This window comes from Ctenopharyngodon idella, chromosome 2 (genome assembly GCF_019924925.1).
Source record: "Ctenopharyngodon idella isolate HZGC_01 chromosome 2, HZGC01, whole genome shotgun sequence".
Lineage (NCBI taxonomy): Eukaryota > Metazoa > Chordata > Actinopteri > Cypriniformes > Xenocyprididae > Ctenopharyngodon > Ctenopharyngodon idella.
The window spans coordinates 35,450,031-35,472,816 of record NC_067221.1 but is presented as its reverse complement, the minus strand read 5'-3'; the positions used below and the strand labels follow the sequence as shown (position 1 = coordinate 35,472,816).

Sequence of the window (22,786 nt, the reverse complement as noted above, 5' to 3'; positions counted from 1 at the left end):
AACAATAATGTCCACGTTTTACTCTTCAAAGTCTTTTTTACAGAAAAAAGTGGAGCATTGTATGCTCTAGTATTACAAAAGCTGTTTAACGTACAACCACTGGCTAATTAACAGTCTAAATGTAAAGTAGAGGTCCAAAGAAGCGCTCAGGTACTCTGCGCTGAAAACTGGCCTGGTACAGTGTGCATCAAAAGGAAGTGCTTTCACATCATCAAAGGCTGAGAGCGGCAGGTCTGGAACTGCTTCTGAGAGCTCAGGTATCTCTCACTGAAAGACATGTTGATGTATGTGGTGCCATTTTCAGTAGGGTTCATGCTTTGCTATGCAAACATGCTTTTCTTCTCTCTTTCTCTCTCTGCATAAAGACCTGTTTTGTTTGTCCTCCATCCTACTAACAGAGCGGCTGAAGGGTGGAGCACTGCCAACCAAAAAAGGTAAAGGGTAATTCTAGGAACTATTCTGCATTGAGTTTTCATCCTGTTCACCTGCTCTTGACCTTCAGCCTCACCTACAATAACACTACAATGCTCACACACATAAACATACATTCAGCAGTTTACAGGATAACCCATTCAAGACTGAGTGGTACAATTTGTGAACAAACTGTAAGTACATTACAATTGCCACCATGAGTAAATTGAGGAAGAGGTTTAATGTCAAATTAGATACATGTGTTAACTGTATTAGATACAGTATACAGTGGCCCCAAAAAGAATTTGGACATTTGTCTCACTTCACAAGTCACAAATATAAAAGCATCAAAAATAGGGCATCTTCAACAATGATGCTAGAGTTTTTCTCATTTAAAAAGGTCAACAATAAACAATATTATTTGACAACCAGAAAGGGTCCAACACTTTGCGTTTTAATTTTGAGCCTGGCCCTTTACGGAGTGTCTGTTTACACTAAGTGCAAACAACCTGCCTTGTTGGCAAACACTATTTACACTAGCTCCGCCCCCCAGAGTCTGGTTGTGCCACTCAAGTTTTAAAAAAGACTTGCAAAATTGGTGTAAATAGAATCTATCGCTATTTTCACCTAGTGTAGATAGCATATCGCTAAGAAAATATGCTATTTTCACTTAGTGTAAATAGCATCTAATTACTATTTAGAAACTGTTTAGTTACTAATACCAACAATCTTCAAAACATCATCTGTTGTGTTCAACAGAAAAAAGAAATTCATACAGGTTTAGAACAACTTGATGTGACCCACAACTAATGTGATCGCACCTTGAAGTCGACATGAAGATGTGATTTCTAAAAACACTGTTTAAAATACAGAATACAGTTTAAACTATTACCTTAACCTGCTACAGAGTCAAGTGAGAGCATATGTGCAGTCAACACTTTTTCTCCCAAATATGCTGATTAAAGGGAATATCATCAATGCAGTTTCACAGCAGTGCAGACTCCTCCTCTCAAATTGAGTCACACACACCTCAACACACTGCCGCAGTGCTAATCGCCATGCCAACAGAAAAACCCACCCATGTGAACATATTAGAGTGAACTCATACAGAGACAGGAGAATGACCTGTGTTTGTGGACATGGTGGGTCTATCTGTGTGTATCAGTGGGTGAGATTTGCAGACTGCGAGACAAACGAAGGTCACATCCTTCCCCTGAACCTCATCTCACACGTGCACATCTTATCCGAACAACCCTGCCAATCATAAACAAGCATGCTGTGGCTGCTACAGAGACAAATCTGATAGCATGTGGAGATGTGTTTTCATTTTGGAGCTTACTGTATGTAGGGTGACTCTGCAAGGTTGTGGATGTGTCTGTGTTCGTGACTTAATGTGCGTGTTGTGTGTGTTAAAACAGATGGTCTAGACTGAGCGCTGTGCTCTCGGAGAGGTAAAAGCACCTAAATTGAATACTGAAAGGATACTGACTGTTACTGCAGAGACACAGAGAGAGGGAGAGAAAGGGAGTACTGCAATGCAGACATCAGCAGTTCTTAATATGGCAGTGTCCAGTTCTCCTCCTCATCCACCCTACACTTTACACCATAAAACACCCTTAAATGAAGTGCACACTGCAGCTTACATATATAGGTAGCGACCAAAATCAGCACAGTATGCATTACCAGTTTTATGTTATCACTGCCTTACTTATGATAGTAACAGCAAGGAAAACCTGAAGAAAATATGGCCACTCCAAAATAATTTCCATATGTAAGGCCTTTCATGCTTGTTCTATGAAAATCACTATGAAGGCATTATGACAGACTAAAAAAGCTTTAGTCGGTACTAAGGATGCACTCATATTAAAATGTTGGTTAATACCAATAAGCAATTATTATGGCCAATAAGTAGCTGATATTTAAATCCTATGCTATTTTGTCAAAAGAATTAATGGTCACACTAGGTCCTATTCTCACTATTAAATACGAGTTTTGCCTCAATAAACTCCGAATTACTGCTTATTAATAGTTAGTAGGTATTTGCTAAGTTTAGGTATTGGGTAGAATTAAGGGATAAAGAATATTGTCATGCAGAATAAGGCATTAATATGTGCTTTAAAAGTACTAATAAACAGGCAATATCCTAGCAATATGCATGCTAATAAACAACTAGTTAAAGGGGCTATATGTAAGATTTTTACTTTAATAAAGCATAAAAATACACCAATATGTTTGCAAATATTTAGGAATCATGCTAAGTTCACCTACTGTTTCTCAGAAAAATAATGCTACAACCAGATATTCTACTTTGAAATGTGCGTTCCGTGTCGGAATGTCTGTCTTTGTTTTGGTCTGTGCGAAACCGCGTGCTGCCAGTTTATCCAATAGTATTTCGACATCACAGGTTGCCAGTTGGCGGAAAACACTGCGTATTGCAGCCATGGAAACCAACAAACAAACTGGGTCAGAGAATAGCAGATTCTACCTGACCTAAAAAGCCTCTGCATCCATCTAAAATCTCTATGAATGACAGCATATTAAAACACAGATAAATCAACTCATCAGCTTACAGTGTGTAAGTCTTCTCAGCTTTTATTGTCAATTGCGCTCCCTCTTGTTGCGTGTCCTCAAGCTGGCCACCCATGTCTTTGAACGAGGGGGCGGGGCAAACAATATTTTGAATTTGGACTGCAGTACCTATTTCGACCACTGGGTGTCATTCCTACATAGAGCCCCTTTAATAGTGAGAATTGGACTCTAAACTGAAGTGTTACTGAATTAATAATAATATAAAAACAAAAGGCTAAAAATCAGTATGAAAAATGGATATTCATGTTGAGATTTGCTAAAGATTATACTTAACAGCTTTAGCTTCAGTTGGTATAGGGATGCACTGATATTAAAATTCTGATTGATACCTATAGGCAGATAATTATGATTAATATTAAAATTCTTAAATTAAATTATTGGTGTTTTTAATTGGTGTAAATTTTGAGTGAGCGTTATATGATGGAAAATGTAATCTAAATGTAAAACCAGGAGAAATGTGCAAAATAAAAACTTAATGGTTTATGGTTTGAAAATGAAGAAATTAAGACATAAATATTACTGTCATTTTACAGTTGTACTGTAAAAAATTTATTATTATTATTATTATGACTTTCAACTCTTATTTTACAGTGAAACATTAGAATAACATTAGAGTAATATTTATTTTACTTAATATTTTATTTAATAATAATATGATTATTATTATTATTATTATTGATATATAATCACAACATTTTTGGCTAAATTGTGCAGCCCTACAAACAAGCACAGCAAACTTAATTTTTTTTAAATCGTAAATCACAATTTTTAATCAAAAAAAAAAAAAAAAAAACACTTTCCCCCCCAAAATTGTGCAGCCCTAGAATCGATTGTGCATTCTTTATTGTTGGTACACACTGCAACAGTCTTTTGACAGTAGTGACGTGAACATGCAAATGCTAAGATAAACCGTTACACTCTAAATCTGAATGTATATCAGCTCTGCAACAGAAAAAAATGAAGGCGTAGTGCCAAATCACTTGCCATCTGTATGGGGGTCTTGCAGAGGTCTCTTTCAGTCACGAGTCTCTCCTGGTCAGTGACGTAGAGGCCTTTCTGAGCGAGGGCCTGGATGATGGCGTTATGACCCAGCAGAGGTTTAGCCGCGTCGCTCCTGAGGATCAAACTCCCCGCGCGGCAATACAACTCTGCAGATAGCAGCAGAGACACAACAGGCGGCTTCACATGCTCCTGATCATACTGGTCCCGGTAAAATGGATCGTCCAACTCCACGGGTACACAGTCTAAAGAGAGAAAGAGAGAGACTGTGATTGATTACACAACCAAAAGAGGGTAATGAGAAAAAGTGATTACTTGAGCTGATCATGTGAGGTAGGTAAAACATATTTGTTAAAAAATTTGGTTATTCGGTTCTTTAGGTGAATAAAAGAACATAATGTGCCTTTAAATCTGATTCAGGATCAATGCTTGGTCAGACAGACTGATGTGAGGTCAATGAGTGGAATCTGAAAAGAAAGACACACTGTTTTCAGACTAATTCCATTATGGCTCCCACTTAATCTGATTTACTGAAGCTCTTCAGAATAGCACCATAGATTCAAACGCACACAAACAGACAGGTACAGGCATGCATGAATTCAGTCACACACACAGACTGCAATCACTGGGCAGACAAAATTACACACACACACACACACATACGTAAACACCAAGTACAGGCCTGCAAAAACTGAGTCACGAGCACTTGCCCATTAAAAATAAAAAATAGTAATAATAATAATAATACAGCAGTCGTGATGCACGCAAACTGCAAATAACAGCATCAGGATAACATCTGCAAACAGACTGACAATTCAGCCCTGTTTCTGACGCTGAAGTGCGACTGCAAATGTCTGAGTCTAGAAGGCCAAGGAAATTCCTGGCATCCCATAATGCTTCAGTGTGAGTCAGACTACAGGCAATGTAGATTCCTGCTCTTCCCGGGTCATTTCCTTTCAGTATGTCTTTGAGTATGTGTGTTCATTTTCTTTTTCAGCAGCAGGAAACGTGTCTTAAAGGTACAGTACAGTTCCCCAAATAACAAAATGATGAAAAAATAAATACATTTTAAGATTAAATGAACTGAAAATAAATACATAGATAGGTAAATAAATAAAAATCTCTATTAATCAGCTATGTCTGTGTGCTTGTTCATTTTCTTTTTCAGCAGCAGAAAATGTGTTTTAAAGGTGCAGTAGTTTCTGCTAGATGCCATCTTAAAGGTGCAATGTGTACATTTTAGGAGGATCTATTGACAGAAATGCAATATAATATACATAACTATGTTTTCAGTGGTATATAAAGACCTTCCATAATGAACCGTTATGTTTTTATTACCTTAGAATTAGCCATTTCTATCTTATACACCAAGTTTCTGTACTGTTTCTATATAAAAAAATTTGATACAATGTAAAGTATTTGCTCTGGCTCTTGTTTTAAATGATCTTGTTCCGTTATTATGCTTGTTGTTATCATCTGTTGATGTTGTACAAGCAGAATGCGCTGCGCTGGTCGTTGGGTTCAGCGTAGCCCTTCAGATACAACGCGATTTGCGCTACACTGGCCAGAGCAAAGTAGGCAGAGTTTTCAAAACTCTTAGCAGGAGTTCTATACGTCTATTCATTTGATGCCCCTTTTCTATTGGCCATGCGGGTAATCGTCACAGAGCGCAGCGGCGAAAGTTGAAATTTGACCGCGGCGTGTGCTCGAGCACGGCAATGGTGTGCTCCACTGCGCGTGCGCTTTGGTCGACGCAGCAACAAACCGTCCTTGCACGGCGCAAGCCATTATGGGTTTCATACCGCAGTGGTGCCCTTGTCACGTCCTGTGTGTAAAAGCCTTTACGCTCCTGCCGTTTTAAAAATGCGGCGCTCCCATTGAAAACAATTGGAAAAATACACTAGCCTCAGAAAAAACCTTATTGTAATTGTGTGTAATTGATTCTTACAGATGTCTTAAGTGTGAATTCAATAAAAAGCTGTACTACTGTATCTTAAGCACCTGCCATCCAGTTTAACCAGGTGCTAAAAGCTTTGTAAAAGCATATAGCATATGCAAATAAATATAAAACAACTGATTTAAGAGAGTTAATTAGCTTTAACTTAAAACTGCTTGGACTACAGAGGCAAAAAAACTCTTAAAATCATTCCCCCTAACCTTTACGTAAAGTTGCTGCGTCAATGGAAACCCTTTCCCTGCCAGTGTCCGCCAGTTCAGAGCCAAAACCATAACACACACACACCTTCTACAAATCTCACAGTTTTTCCTGAACACGCTCATAAAGTGCAGCCTGGTTATGGAAAGGTTTTTTTCCCTGAATTTCATCCCAAGTAGATTGAGGACAGAGGCAGGAAGCGGCTCTCGTAGGCACGACAAACACAGGGAGGAAGTGAGGGGTCAGAAGAGAAAAGCCTGAGGCAGCAAGTCACCACAGCTCACAAAAGCCTTTCAAAAGTTCAATTCTGCACTTTTGTGAGTTTAAATGTTACAGTAAAGAAACATAACTCAGTTCCTATAAGACCTGATTATTTTAAGGTCAATTATCTAGGTTTTTACTGCAGATAATATCCTACATTCTGTCGGATTCTGAAGATATTCCAGGCATTTGATTATGCATAATGATTCCAAACATGTTCTTTGAAAAACTTCAAGAATAGTTCTGCCAAAAATGAAAACTCTGTCATGATTTACTCATTGTTCCAAACACTTCCAGGCTTTCTTTTTCACAAAAATGCCAAAAAGAATTATGAAAGACTTATTCTATTATTCCATTTCCAAGTTATCTGAAGCCATGTCTGAAAAAAAAAACAGACCAAAATTGAAGTAATTTACTGATAATCTTCCTCTTCAGTGGGTTGTCTGACTGAAACAGGATCATATTGTCAACTAGTTTAAACTCGTGAAATTTTTAAATGAGTCGTTATCACCAATTTTGTGATTCATAAAAATATCTTACTCAAAACAATGCTTCACAAATCAGTCAATGCCAGTTCTCTTATAAACTGTCTTGAACAAAGAAAGGAGAGCAGGGCAGAAATGTAGGCTTGTTTTTCACACTAAGTTGTGATATTTACATTTCTTATAAGATATAAAACATTTATTCAATCAGTCTCATACTCAAAAATCTGCTGACGCTATCATTTTAAACGTCTAATTTGACCCAGCATCAAACACTGCAGTTGCAGCTGAGGTCTGGAAGAGTTTGGTTCGTGTTGTCAACATGTCGAGAAGATTCTGTTTTCTGTGAGAGCAAATCCATTTTGCATACACTTCCAAAAGATGAGGAATCAGGCTCAAATTGATACAGTAACACCAACGGCATCATTACTGGTCGCATCACTTCGTATCAAGCCCTGAGGAAGATCTGGACCTGAAATTCAGATATGGTAATGGACGTTTCGTTTCCGACAAGCGCTGTAAGCGGTAGACCAATCACAACAGAGTGGGCCATTTGACCAATCAGAATAGATTAGGCTCTCAGAAAGGAGGGGTTTGGAGAGACTGAATCCTTGATCGAACCATTTCAGACATTGTGAGAAAAGAGATGATGCTGTAATGTATATTATGAGAAAATTAAAGTGTTTTTTGACCTTGGATGCATGTAAACCGATTGTAGGAGACTAAATTAGGATCTTTTAAAATAGCATAATCGGGGTACTTTAAAAGCAAATAATGTAATCATTTTCACATTCAGCACTATGGATTTCTCATGTAACATGGACATGTTACATTTTATTGTCCTTAATAACAGTTTACAGTGAGAATAACAGCGCACACAGTCACATGTGAATGTCACACACTCCCAGCACCCCTCAGGCTTCAGTGATGTAACAGAAACGAATGCTCTCTGTCGTGGTATGTGCAGTATGCCACAGATGTTAGGCTGGGGGGAAAGACAGCACAACATGGACAGCACAGCCATGAGGGCCTACTGGCACTCAAAACAGCTGTTTGTAGACTTGTTTATTTTTCATTTCCGAGCAAAGTATCTGAATGAACAGACATCCACCAGACTCTATTTTCAATCTAAGGATGCCATGCAATGGTGGGGCTCATTTTCCTGTGTTTGTTTCTTATGCTGATCAGCAGTTTCACTCTACTGCGAAGAACAGTGACTAATGGGGAGATGTTATCACCCGTACAAAAAGAGTACCATGGTACTCTTTGTATTTACATGGCACTACCATATATCCCAAAATAGGTTTATCAAGGTAAATGTAAAAAAAAAAAAAAAAACACATAATTTTTATATCCCTCCCTTGTGAAAAAAGTACACTTTAGCACACTTTTAAAAAGAGAAATTATTACGGAAATAATTCATTTACATTTCTATTAAATACAAGTAGTGCCTTTTTGACCCACTTAAAAAGGAAATTTTTATATACAATTTTTAATTACTTCTATTGTCTGAAATATGGTTACTGTCGAATGTACTGACAAGCATTCATGGCAACTAAAATATATAATTTCTATTGAAACTTGTGTCATGTTTAAATATATTTGTAATTACACATTTTAAAAGTAAGCTGCAATTTAGTAATTTTAAAGTATATTAAATTTAAATGTATTACTGTAACAAACTACAGTTAAAATTATAATCAAGTAGTGGTACTACTAGTATGTTAGTCAACAACTTCTTTAAAACATGACAAATGATTTTTATATCATAAATGTACTTTAAATTAAAACTTTTAGTTTCTAATTATTACACTCTTTTAAAGTATACTTAAGTGTGTTAAGAAAAATAGTCATGCAAGTGTAAGTATACTTAAGTAGCCTAATATTACTTATTTCAGTCATATATGTAAGGGATAATCCTGTGCATTAAACAATTTTAATGCACGCTGTGGTGGAAAAGAAACACCCAACGTGAAGCAGAGTGCATTCAAATCGTATAATGCACTGGTAGCCGTGGATTATCCCGCTTATACCATGAACATTTAGCAGCATTGACAAGCTAAAGCTGTTATGGATGTTTGCGGGCAATATTTTACCGAAAGATTAAAAATGATGGTTATTTTATCAGTTACAGCTTGTTAGATCTAGCATTCTGCCACCTTTAAATCAGACAGAGATAAAGTAGTGCAGTAACATTACATTTATTTGCATGAATGAATTATAAAATTTATCTGAATCAATTATAGTGAGAGAGAGATGCGCGTATGAATTGCTTGCATCGGTGCAGCATCCTTCTACTAATAGTGAAATTCAAAAACCTCAAAATCTGCAGGTTTCAAAAACAAAAAAAATTTTACCCCCTCTTTACTGAGAAACATAATGTAGTGATTCTAGGGCTGGGACAATACATCGATTCTCGATTTGCAATACAATGATTCTGGATCGATTCTGAAATTTTCTCTCTTGAATCGATTCTGAGCTTAGTTTTAACAGCAGATGGCGCTCTAGGCTAGTTTTTAACTGCACACTCAAATGCTCAAGAAGAAGAGTGCTGGAGAGCGCTTGTGCGTTCGGCTGAGTCATGTAAGTGGTTAAACATACCTGCGGCTCAGAATGCTTTTATGATGTAAGATTAATGTAAACACAGCCCACTGCGAACACCATTGTAATTAGCTTCAATTTTTTCAAACTTTATGCATGATTATTTTAGGCTTAAGTGGTATGTGTTAAGGAACTGGAAGCAAGCAGAGTACAGGTGTTTCTAAAGCACGTAGTGCCATCTGCTGTTAAAAACTAAGCCCAGAATCGATTCGAGAGAGAATCGCTCGAGATTCTTTGTATTGAGAAACAATGTATTGTCCCAGCCCTAAGTGATTCAGTAGCAAAGCTATTTTATAAATAAAAGTCACAGGGCAGAATTGATTCTGTGTTTCTGTGTGTGCACAGTGCGATCTCCGATCTCTGTTTGTGAGTGATGTGTGTGTGTGTGTGTGTGTGTGTGCACTTTAATGAAAGCAGCAGATTAATACAGAACTGTGATTAAACTGGATCTACCAGTGCCTTAAACAGTTTTAATGCACACCTTCCAGCCAGTCTGAATCGAGTATTCAGAATGACCATGATATAATATAAATTATATAATGTAATATATAAAATTATAATATTTTCTTCAGAATCAGAAAGAGCTTTATTGTGCTTTCACACACAAGGAATTTTTCTCTGTAAATGAAGCTTATAGTGCACACACATAAATATAACAAGACATAATAATAAAATTAAAGAATAAAAATATGAAAAATATTAAAACACAGAATAGGCATATTTACAGATATGAACATATTTACAGTTAACAGCATTACTGATAATAAATAAAAGTGAATTAACAAGATATTGTGGGAGTACTGCGTACAAGCGTGGCCTTGGGAGGCTTTTAACTGTTCAGGAGGGAGATGGCCTTTTAAGATTTGAAGTACACTACAAGTGTACATTAAATAAAATTAAGCACACTTCTTTTTCACAAGGGCTGCTATACCCAAAAACTATGGTAGTACCAGAGTAGTTTTTTGTTAATGTCACTGTAAGCACTAATATAGTGGATTCAAAGACGTCTGCAATAGAGATCAGAGTAAATCCATACTTTATCAACCACATTAGAGTTCATGTCCACCAGAAAAAAGCAGACTTCCATCTTCATCTTGGCCCTGTTGCATTGCACTCCATAGGCATCTCTATTGTGGGTGCAATAAAAGCCACATTACTTAATGGCCATACAAGTTTGATTGTCTGTGTTTATGTTAATTCCAGCATCCTCCACTGGGAGTTATTTTGGAAAATTCAATCCTATTACAGTGTGCAGAAGCGGGGAATCTGCTTTGAGCATTTATTACGGACTGTGGGGATGGACTCAGAGCCATAAGCCAGACTGTGGCCTTTCACGAGTCTATGCAGGGATCTAGGCTAATGGTTTCTGCAGACTTGGCAGTAGTTACTTACCACCATGTAGATTTTTGTCAAATTCACTGTTTTTAACCTCTGTTTACTGCTTCTCGTGAGACATATGTGCACTTAAAATGCCTTAAAGGGATAATTCACCCCAAAATGAAAATTCTGTCATCATTTACTCACCCTCAAGTTGTTCCAAACCTGTATGAATTTCTTTGTTCTGCTGAAAACAAAGGAAGATATTTGGAAGAATGTCAGTAACCAAACAGATCTCACCCCCCATTGACTACCATAGTATTTTTTTTTTTCTACTATGGTAGTAAATGGGGGGCAAGATCTGCTTGGTTACAAACATTCTTCCAAATATCTTTCTTTTGTACAGCACAACAAAGAAATTTATACAAGTTTGGAACAACTTAAGGGGGAGTAAATGATGACAGAATTTTCATTTTTTGGGTGAACTATCCCTTTAAAATGGCAGATTTGAACTTGTTTATGACTCATTAGAGAACAACAGTGTTTATGCAAACTAGTTATTTAATTTTCTCCTCAAAATTTAACAAATTGGTGTTACCCATTAACAAAATCTCTCCAATAAACTCTCATGACCCTAAATTTAAAAATATGTCCACTGCATTTCTAAACACTGGTAGGGGAGACCGGGGTATGTTGTCACACTTTTTTACTCCAGTCAACATTTCTCAAGGTAGGTTTATTTATACAAGTCAATTTCGAAATAGACATACTATAAAGTCTTGTCAACAAAAAAAAAAAAAAAAAAAAAAAAGCATGCCCACTGTTATTGACTGGAAAAAAAGATACAGTTGATTGAATACATGGTAACCAATAACGAGGCATGTTGTCATACTATATGGGGTAAGTTGTCACAGTGGAAACTGCCATTAAACAGGCTTTACAGATAAATGTAAACAGTAACTTATGAAAGCCAAAACAATTCATAAAAAGGCATATATTAAACCAGGGGTTTTCAATCTTTTAAATGCCACTGCCTTCCAAATATAATTATCCTTGAGCAAGGGACCCATCCTAAAAATTTAAAGCAACAGTTCACCTAAAAATGAAAATTTTGTCATTATTTCTCACCCTCATGTTGTTCCAAACCTGTATGAATTTCTAATTTTGGGTGAACTATCCCTTTAAGGCATCTATATAGTTTTTTAAAGACCCAATTTATACTGTGAAAAATTTATATTATAAATGTCTAAAATATTATTTTGAAAACATTTAGTTAATTTCAGTTACATATTACTCATAATAATTATAGATAATATAATAAATAAAAAATATAATTTATTTACACATTCACATGCATATTAATTTTTTTTTTTTATATATATATATACACATTAATTTACTTAATTATTTTAATCTATTTATTTTGATTATTTATTTTATGTTGTTTTTACACTTTTTCTGTAAACATTTCCACGGACCCCCTTGCACGGCCCACTAGGGGTCCCACTAGGAGTCCGAGACCCCAATTTGAAAACCCCTGTATAAAGCAATTGAGAGATACAGTATTGCTCTTATTGTGACAACTTCCCCCAGCACTCAATATATTGATTTTCAAACCTTCAAGCGCCACCTACCAGATCCAAAGGCTTTGGCGATGAGCCACGTCAAACTGCATGATATCTTGGCCCTTGTGAAATCATAGTGATCAACAGATTTGATCGTTGGCACGATGAACGTCCTATTGCTCTCCTTGATCTCTGCGGCATCACCCATCTTGACATCTACGCGTGGCTGCATCACGTCCCACGGGACTATGAGATCAGAGCGCTAGACGACATTCCCATGCTCAAATATGATGAGAAATATAACGGTTCGGCCCAAACACTCGTGCAGTCCAATAATCCTCCTCTCATTTATTGATTATATACACGAAAACGATCCCAACTGCATCCCCCAGCGCCGGATTCAATATCCAACGAGCGATTCCAAGCGTCTACAGTAGTTCTCATCCGTTTCCCGGCATTATATCCTCAAGTTGGTGTAGATGACAAAAATCAATATTTCATAGGTGACACAAGCGCCATGATGAGGGATGTCACGTTTAACGGCGAGGAGAGGCGATCGATGAGTTCACTGTTTTGTGTCATGATTTCTCCTCTTCTTTAACTTTTGTAACTGTCCTTCCTAAAATCTCTCCTTCTCCCTGCGGTCCGCGCCTGCCGCACTGGCCTGGAAAAAAAAGTAGAAAGGCGAGTGCGCATGCGCGAAACGCCCAGACGCAGACAAGCACTGCTGGATGAAGCAGATTCACGCAGATGTCAAAAAACAAAATTACACACACGCATCTACCCTTTTAGTTATGTAAATATGCTCATACTGATTATGTTTGTAGGCTACTCTGAATAAAAATCTAATAGGCCTAAAAATGTTTTTTTTTTTTTTTTTTCTATGATGTGGCTAAAATTGTTTGGAATTAACTTGTTGTGAATGTTAAAAATGGTGACTTCAGGTAATTTTGGACAATAATAAATATGACTCAAAACCCCAATTCACTGCTGGACTTTTAAAGCTCTTGCTTTCCCACAACTTTTAAAAATTGTTTTAATAATTATAGCCTATTTTCAATCTTAAAATAAGATTAAATGAGATTTAATATACCATTTATTTTTATCAGAATATTACATGATCACTTACTACCCCTAAAACTGTTCTCAGACAACAACTTAGATATTAAAATATTGTAATCATAAATAGAAGTACATCCTTGTGTGTTATTTTTTTTATTTTATTTTTTGGCATCAACCTCAGATATTTATGAAAATGTAAAAAAAAAAAAAAAAAAAAAAAAAAAAGAATTAATGTCAGGATCCTTTTTTCATATTTTCATATTTTTTCAAAGGCCTGACAGGCTCTGGTGTGCAAGATATTCATTAAAGTGAATACTAAATTTGTCAATATTTATAAACATTTTTGTATCCTTTACTGATTGCACCCAACAATAGATGAATAGCCTACCTGATGATTTTTGATACAAAACCAGTTGTTTTTCTAAATTTGTTAGCATGTTCAATCAATTAAAAAAAAAATGATATTCATATCCTTTGATGCTGATGAGGTGGAGTATTAACTGTGACATTTACAGTTGAATAGTGAGTAGAGTCCAAACTGTGAGATGTTGAGGCAGATGTGAGTCTTCAGGTTGTATTAGCAGCAGGAGTCATGGATCGGCTCTCTCAGACAGGAAGGGGTGTGACCACGTCTGTGGCGGCCTCTGACTATCAGCTCTGGAGAATAGCTGTAATTACACACACACACACACACACACACACAACCCTTTCATCAAACACACACTCACACTAGTCTTTCATGTGTGAGGGAGTGAGGTTCCTAGTTCTCAAACACAAATGGAAGTCATTTATTGAAAGAGAGAGAGAGAGAGAGAGAGAGAGAGAGAGAGAGAGAGTGTTCCACCCAGATGTGACTGAAATCTCTCCTGCTAATTTTAGCAGTTGGCTTCTGTTACTCACTGTTAAAGCTCCTGACCCTGTTTCAATGACATCACACCCATTATGTGCACTGAATCAGATGTTAAACGACGATCTTGACTAAAAATAGTTAACTGATTATTAATATATTTAGTCTCACTATACTGATGACCACCTGTTTGTGTTTTTCCATTTCAATGGCGAAATCTGTGCCAACTGTCCACACCAAGGTCCCCACAGAGTAATGTCGCCCTCTAGCGGATACCGGCGCCTTTATTTGAGATCGACGGAAGCATACAGCATTTGTACAGCTTGTAGGCTAAACATTAGCTGAAAAAGATGAGAGGATTTTTTTTTTTTTTAAATATCTGCAATCTAAATTTCTGTTTAGGGACAACTATTGTTAGTGTTTTTGTCACGTGGCCTAGCCGTTTAGGATATGATATATAAAAACAAGAACCTCTCGATTGAAACTAATTAAATAATTAATAATTAATGCTGATCATCCACCCAGTGATGAAATAACGTGTTTTTACTGTTTATAAGTGGCAGACATTCATAAGATTAGATTTAAATTCTCTAATAAGTCGCTTGTCTTATATCGCCTTATCAACAGCAGTAGGTTGACCTGCGTATTTCTACCACTAGATGGCAGCATTAATTTATTCTAATCATACAAAGGCTTATTTTTTCTTCATTCTTTTTTGACTACAAAATATCTATCTATCTATCTATCTATATTAATACATATACTACATACAGTGGTGATAATAATAATAATAAACATTTATTTGTATAGCACTTTTCATGGAATGCAACTCAAAGTGCTTCACAAGCATAAAAACAAATAATACAGTTTCACACAATGTCAAAATATTCGAAAACAACTATAAAAGCTTTACAATGCAAAATAAAGAAATTGGCAATACAGTTTGACCTCAATGTCAATATAAAATAATATAAATAAAACAACTATAAGACAATCAGAAGGTAAAATAAAGCACAAAACAGACTTACACACAACTTCACACTACATTGTTATAGTGATCATGATGAAAAAAAAAAAAAAAAAGCAAAATCATTCAGCCATCTGATAATATAACATGAAAATGGTGAAAAAAGAATCATTAAGATCAATTTGCATTTAACTTTTATCTGGATATCATGACGTAAAATCTTTTTTCCTTCTTGTATGTAAATGACGGTGGAGCAAATAAATAAAGACAGCCAGTCCCTCACAAACATTCAGGAATGTGTTATGATTGCGACCATCAGAACCTTTGATTATTCACATGACGTTCAATTCAAAGTGTGCACCATTATCATGCTAAATGCTACCAGCCTCATCCAACCCCCCAAAACCACATCCACACATAATGTGCTGCATATTTCATACAAAGATGCCTTCACGCAAACACAACACAGGCTGTGTGTTTCCCACTGCATCCATTCACTGACCCCCACCCCGATAGGCCCTACACCCACCCATACACAGATGAGCCCCATCCTTCATGAAGCAGCACACACAAAAGGACAGTTCAGGCCGTCGCTCCTGTCTGTATGTCTGTGTATGCAGGGCAGTGTGTGCTCTTTGCTCTAAGCTGCCAAACTGCTTCCAGATACGACCCAGCTGACGTCAGCGCCCTTGCCTGTTATCGCAGATACTCCCTCCGTTTGCCCACAGTACGTAGCTGTACATTTCTATAAGCCCTGTTAACATTCACAACAGAGAACTGTTTCATATGAAGCATTTGGGGGAGGCTGTTACTGAAGTGCATAAGTCATAACCTTATCTTTTACTTATTTTGTGTCCTACATTAACATGTTGATATGCAAACACTTGAATTTCACAAAAATGTCTGGTCAGATTTTACCACAAAACCAAAAGTAAGAAATAAGAATTTTACATTAATCCTGTTTTAAGAACCAATATGTTTTTTGTACTGTGACATTATTTTCTCAGTTCTCATTACTGTAATGTCAAAAATAACAATACACTGCGGTTTTAAAGTTAAGAGTAAGATTTTTATATGTTTTTGAAAGAAGTCTCTTCACTCACCAAGGCTGCAGTTATTTGATATAAAATGCAATAAAACAGAAAATATTGTGGTGATTTTTTTTTTTTTTTTTTACAATTTAAAATCACTGTTTTTTATTTTAATATATTTTACATTGTAATTTATTCCTGTGATGGCAAAGCTGAATTTTCCCAAAAGTCATTTATTCTAATTTGGTGCTCAAGAAACATTTAAGCATTGAGCATAAATGGAATTGTTTAAAAAAATGTATTTGTCAATATTATGTTCAGGTTTTTTTAGAGTTTTTATTTTGGTTTTGGTCTATTCCTGTTTGTCTGTGTTGATGATCCTTGTTTGTTTCTATAGTTACTGATCATGCCCTACTTTGTTTCCATAGTTACCGATTAGTTTCACCTGCATATCATTTAGCTTCCTTTGTTTGCCCTCTGTATTTAAACCTTTAGGCCACATCCACACAAAGCCAGAGCTTTCCCTATCCGAGCTTTTTTTTTTTTCCCCTCATCTCAAGAATTATCTGCCTACACATGGAACCACTGAAACCGACTTGGAGACTTGGAGCATGTGCATAAACCTTGCGTGCTGTATACAAACTTTAGTAAAGCTTAGAAATAAAGCTTTATTTTAGTAAAGCTAATAGGCTCAGTAGCTTCTCCAGTGCAAACACAAGCATGTAGTCTGCCATTGTTGTTGTTGTTGCTGTTACGTGACGCATGTTCTATGTCATCTTAGTTGTAATGTGATTATTCTGCTATTCTGTTTTCTGATTGATTTCCTGCATGTTATTTTGGGATTTTTTTTATTAAAAGCTGTGTTTGTTTATTACCTCCCAGGTGAAAAAATACTATAGTAATTTATAGTAAATACTATAGTGTTTTTGAACCATACTATAGTAAAGTATTTGAATTAATTTGTTGTGGTAATTCTATAGTTGCTGTGGCAACATAACAACTATAGTAATATAAACAAATTACTTTACCCAATACTGTAAGTTTTCTACCGTTTACGGTAGTAAAAACTAAAGTATACTACAGTATTTATTACAGTTTATCAGTTCACTATACAGTATGCTGTAGCATTCATTAATAAAGTGTTGTAAATACTATAAAATATACAGTATACTACAATTTACTATAGTATGGTTCAAAAACACTGTTGTATTTACTATAAATTACTATAGTATTTTTTCACCTGGGCTCCTTTGTTGTGCTCTGATTTCAGCAGCCTCAAAACATAACAGAACACAGAACTAAACCAACAGAAAAGGATGGACTTACCTGCCCCTTCGTTTGCTCTGCCTGGAGCAGGAGCAACGTTCCCTCGAGGTCCACACGAGAGACTATTTAAAGCTGGCGTGCTTTACAAACTTTCCAGACCACTCATTGTGTGTGTTTTTTCTGGCCACGACTGCCCAATGATGGTCCTCAAGGGTTTGTGGAGTGGGTGCTGGTGAGTTGCAGTTCTGAGGAAGACATCACCAGCCCCACTCTGGTCCTAGAACCCAGACAGCCATCCACACTGCCCAACACAGACATACTGGCCGAGCCCACCGCAGACCCCTCGCCCGACACAAAGCCTCAATCCCAAGCTAATGCTAAAGACCCTATTTTTCCCCGAGCACGTGCACAAGATGGAGTCTGACCAAATGTGTGAGCCGGCTGCATCGACCTTCCCTGTGGGGTTGCTTGTGGACTAAAAGGGCATGGAGGGAAGCCCTGCCCAAATCCCCACCACTGGGGATGAGTTGTGCCTGGCCTTTGGATTGTTTTATGAGGATTTGAAAGAGGATAAGTCTCACATCGCTGCTCGTCCCACCCAGCTCCAAGCCTCCTACATCTCCACTAGTCCCGACCAGCTCCAAGTGTCTGATGATCCCACCCAGCCTCCCTGTCCCACCTCCTCTAACAAAGACAGCTAGTCCTTCGGCCCACCTCTGCTGGCTCCCTACAGTCCCTCGGCTCCCCCTCTGTTGACCCCACTCTGCTGCTAGGACCCACCTCAAGTCTTCCGGTCGCAAGCTGCGCCTTGATGCGTGGATCTCCTGTCTCTGCCTCAGGCCCCAGAACCCATTAGTCCACAGCGGCCCGTTGACCAGTCGGCTCCACCTTGGCTCCTCCCTCCCTCAGCTCCACCTGGGACTGTCGTCCTTATGGCTCCACCAGGCTCCCATGTCTCTCTGGCTCTGCCTTGGTCCTCGGTCCCACCAGCTGCGCCTCAGTCCTCCGACACTCTGGCTCCACCTCGGCCGCTCGTCACCGCGGCTCCGCCTTGGCCTTCAGGACCTACGGTGTCATCCAGTCTCTCTGTCTCCTCGACTCCATCTGGGTCTCCACCTCTCCTGTCTCCGCCTCTGTCAGTCTCCAGGGTCCACCTGGACCGTCTGCGTAGATGCCACCCTGGCTCCTCCTTCAGTCAGCTCCACCATGGTAGTTAGATCTACGCCCACCTACAGAGCCCCGACCCTCCCTAAAAATGTTACTGCGTGAGAATGCACCTTCTGGGAGGGGGGTGTAATGACAGGATTATGTTCAGTTTGTTTTTAGTTTGTTTTTTTTTCTGTTCATGTGTCCTGCGTTCTTGATCTTTGTTTGTTTCTATAGTTACTGATTAGTTTCACCTGCGTTTCATTTAGCTCTCTTTGTTTGCCCTGTGTATTTAAACCCTCAGTTTCCTCTGTTCTTTTTTCTGTCATCTTAGTTGTAAAATGGTTATGCTATTCTGTTTTCTGATTGATCTCCTGTGTGTTATTTTTGGATTTGATTAAAGACTGTGTTTGTTTATTATCTCCTTCATCGTGCTCTGATTGCAGCAGCCACAAAATGTGACAGTATTACAGTAATGAGAATTTAGAAAAGCACTTTGATCTGCATTTAATAAAAAGTGCTATACATTTTAATTAATAGTATAGCATTTATTAATATTATAAGATAGATATCATATGGTAGACAGACACATTGCATTGTGTGCAGAAAGTAAAGAAGAGAATAAAAAGGGAGGAGACAGAGTGAGTATGGCAGACGGGATCACTCTGGTGCTTGGGTCACTGTGGGGTATTTTTAACGCACACAGACCTCAAGGCTGTATTTAGAGGGTGGGGTCATGCTGGCCTGTGCTTCCCCCACTGGCAGCAGAAACCTGTATTTATCTGAATAAAATCCAGAGGGGAGTCTGGACCGTATGCCCTAAGTTTATCTTTTCTTAAACGCTGTGACTTTGCAGTAGTGACACAGAAACCACACTAAATTTGGTTTGTTTGTTTGTTTTTTTTGTTATGAAACAATAAGAGATTCTACCATATGCCACCGTCATCTCTAAACTCTGCAATCTTAAAGTTTTAGCAACTTAAAACAAGTAATGCAACTCAATGCAGCTTTTCTATTACAATACACTTTAAAATGAAGAGTTGTATGCTATGAGGTATGTATAATAAATATGGTTAAAATTCAGATAAACACTTTCCTCATTACATGAATGTTTCTCATAGGAAACATGAGATCAAGTATGTAGAAAAATGTAAAAACATTTATACATAGGAGCCATAAACATAATCACCATTATGTTGTTTCAAACTTGTATGCATTCCTTTCTTCTGCAGAACATAAAAGAAGATATTTTGAAGAACGTTGGGAACCAAACAACATTAGAGCCCATTGACCCATTGACAAAAAACACTTCTCTAATGTTCCACAGAAGAAAAAATAAATCATACAGTTTTGGAATGACATGAGGGTGAGTAAATTATGGCAGAACTGTCATTTTTGGCTGGAGCATCCATTTAAAGGGAGAGTGAAAGAAAATTCTGTCATCATTTACTCACTCTCAAGTTGTTCCAAACCTGTATGTATTTCTTTCTTCTGCTAAACACAAAAGAAGATATTTTGAAGAATGTCGGTAACCAAAAAGTTGATGGGCCCCATTTTTGCATAAATGTTGTCACAGGTACGTTTTTTCCAAAATCAAAAACAATAACAACAAGTGTTAATATATATATTAACACTAAAATTCTCAGCAAAGTAAAAAATGAGCTGAAACAAAGCCTCTAAAAGAGAAAAAAAATAGATTATGAAGAAGGATGCAGAGTGAGAGAACGAGAGAGAATGACATGGATTGCAAGAGAAAGAGAGAACATCCCTTAGGAGTTCTGTCGACTCTTTTTCTGCATGCGTGAACAGTAAATGTATTTTCACTTGCTAATTAAAAGTCAAGTTCTGTTGTGTTTATTTTCATTTGTGCTGCTCCAATTCTGCAAGTGGCCTACATTTTGCATGAATATCTCTTTGCTCTTTTGAAAAAACAGCTACTACAGCTAGCATGAGACGAGAATAGACTCTTTTATTTTCTGAAACAAATGATACCGATGGGTCCTCAGCATCAATATTGACTGACTGATTGTTGCTAAATTGCTTTAAAGGCATCATCACGTCATGAAAGATCGCATTTCCATTGATCATCTGAAATTAAGCAGTTTGATGTACTACTTAACTTTGTCAAAATGACCATCAGTTTAAACTGAAGAGCAAAGACTTGACAAGCAGCAATGTAAAACCTAGAATCTGAAATTATAGGTATTATAGGTATTAAATTATAGGTATTACGGTATTAAAGAGGAAGTTGAATAGATATTATCCCTAAACAACGTAAGACAATATTATTTTTTTCCAGCTGGCATTTAACAACAAGAGTAAGATTTGGCAAAAACAACCAATTATTATGTTGCTCTTGACTCCTTTTAGAAACAAGAAGCTGACAGGATCCTTGACCTTAATAACTGTTTCTGTGCAGATTGCCTTATGAATCTGTGCCTTATGAATGTAATGCAGGCTTTGCAAAGAGCTTATTATTGAAGCATGGGGCAATGCCAACTAAATTGGACCAGAACCTATAACTACCCACAACCTATAACTAAGCATTGTTACTCATTTCACACAAAAGAGGGTGTTTGCATGGCAGTCATACAGTGGCAAAGAAAAAATAAATAAATGATGGCTGTTTTTAATGCAAGAAATCTTGACTGACTTCATAAATGGATCTCAGGGAAAAAAAAATAAAAATGATAAAAAACACATGATATGACTCCAATGTAAATCATAAGTGGAAGCGTCTGCATGTTACATATGCTTCCCATTTAAACTGCACGCAGGAAGTGGGTATGGACTCAGTTTTTTGTAATTGTTTAGGACGTGTTTAGGAAACATTCATTATCATTCCTAACGATTGAGTCTACTGTGCGTTTAAGTGCCACTTGAGTTTAATGAAACTGTTTACTCACACATAAACATGCATTGATTTTGTTGTTAAGATTGGTTGAGTCAGGACACAGGGTTTGGTCTAATGCCTACATGGCAGAAAGCTTGTTAAAGGAGAATGATGAGCAGCTTTGTGTAAATTCTCACTCTTGCACTGGATATGCACCATATTGCGACAACAAGAAAGCCACAATGAGTGCCACAACCATGATGACTAACTGAACTAACTGACATGTAATATCAGCTCTTTCCATCACCCTGGACAAACACAGAGATTCGCTCAACATCAGTTCTGTCCCATTTTCCCCTTACTCATATTTTTTACTCATAAACTAAAGAATAAACTGAATCTCAAGGATGACACACTGTTTTTATCATACGTTTTGAGTGAAGTGGCAAAGGAAAATCTTATTACTCAGTGGTTGCTCCATTTCATGGAGTTCTCAGAAGTATCAGCTTCAACGATCTTAATAAAAAGAAATTGAAACAAGTATACCTATAAGTAGGCCAATAAGAATTGTTAGAGTATAGAGCTATAAAATTAATGATTACTAACTATAAGTAACTTTGCAACTACATGTCAACTAACTTTCATTAGAGTATTTGTAGACTGTTAGTAGATTGTTAGGTTAGGGTTAGTAGAATAAGTTGACAAGTACTTGCAAAGTTACTTATAGTCAGTAGAATGTCTGTTGGGGGAGCATCAAAATAAAGCGTTAGTCGATATTAAAGGGTTAGTTCACCCAAAAATGAAAATTCTTTCATTAATTACCCCTCATGTTGTTCCACACCTGTATGCCTTCGTTGATCTTCGGAACACAAATTAAGATTTTTGATCAAATCCGATGGCTCAGTGAGGCCTCCATAGACAGCAATAACGCTCCCTTTTTCAATGCCCAGAAAGCTACTAAAAACTTATTTAAAACAGTTCATGTTACTACAGTGTTTCAACCTTAATATTATAAAGAGACGAGAATACTTTTTGTGCGGCAAAAATAACAAAATAGCGACTTTATTCCACAATATCCAGTGAAGGGCGATTTCAAAACACTGCTTCATGAAGCTTCGATTCTTTATGAATCATAGGTTTTGAATTTGTGTTCTGAAGATCAACGAAGGTCTTACGGATGTGGGACGACATGGTGTGTAATAAATGACATAATTTTAATTTTTTTGTGAACCAACCCTTTAACCCTTGTGCGTC

At 37.2% G+C, this 22,786-nt stretch overlaps 1 protein-coding gene across 1 annotated transcript in view; it reads right to left on the bottom strand.

Annotated features, from left to right (window-relative positions):
• The window catches only part of camsap2b (calmodulin regulated spectrin-associated protein family, member 2b), a 60,661-nt gene extending 47,605 nt beyond the window's left edge, over positions 1-13,056 (bottom strand). Inside the window, 2 exon segments of the mRNA XM_051917933.1 lie at positions 3,985-4,244; positions 12,450-13,056. Coding sequence (XP_051773893.1) covers positions 3,985-4,244; positions 12,450-12,612 — 423 coding nt within the window. The 5' untranslated portion in view covers positions 12,613-13,056.
• Positions 13,057-22,786: the final 9,730 nt, after the last annotated feature.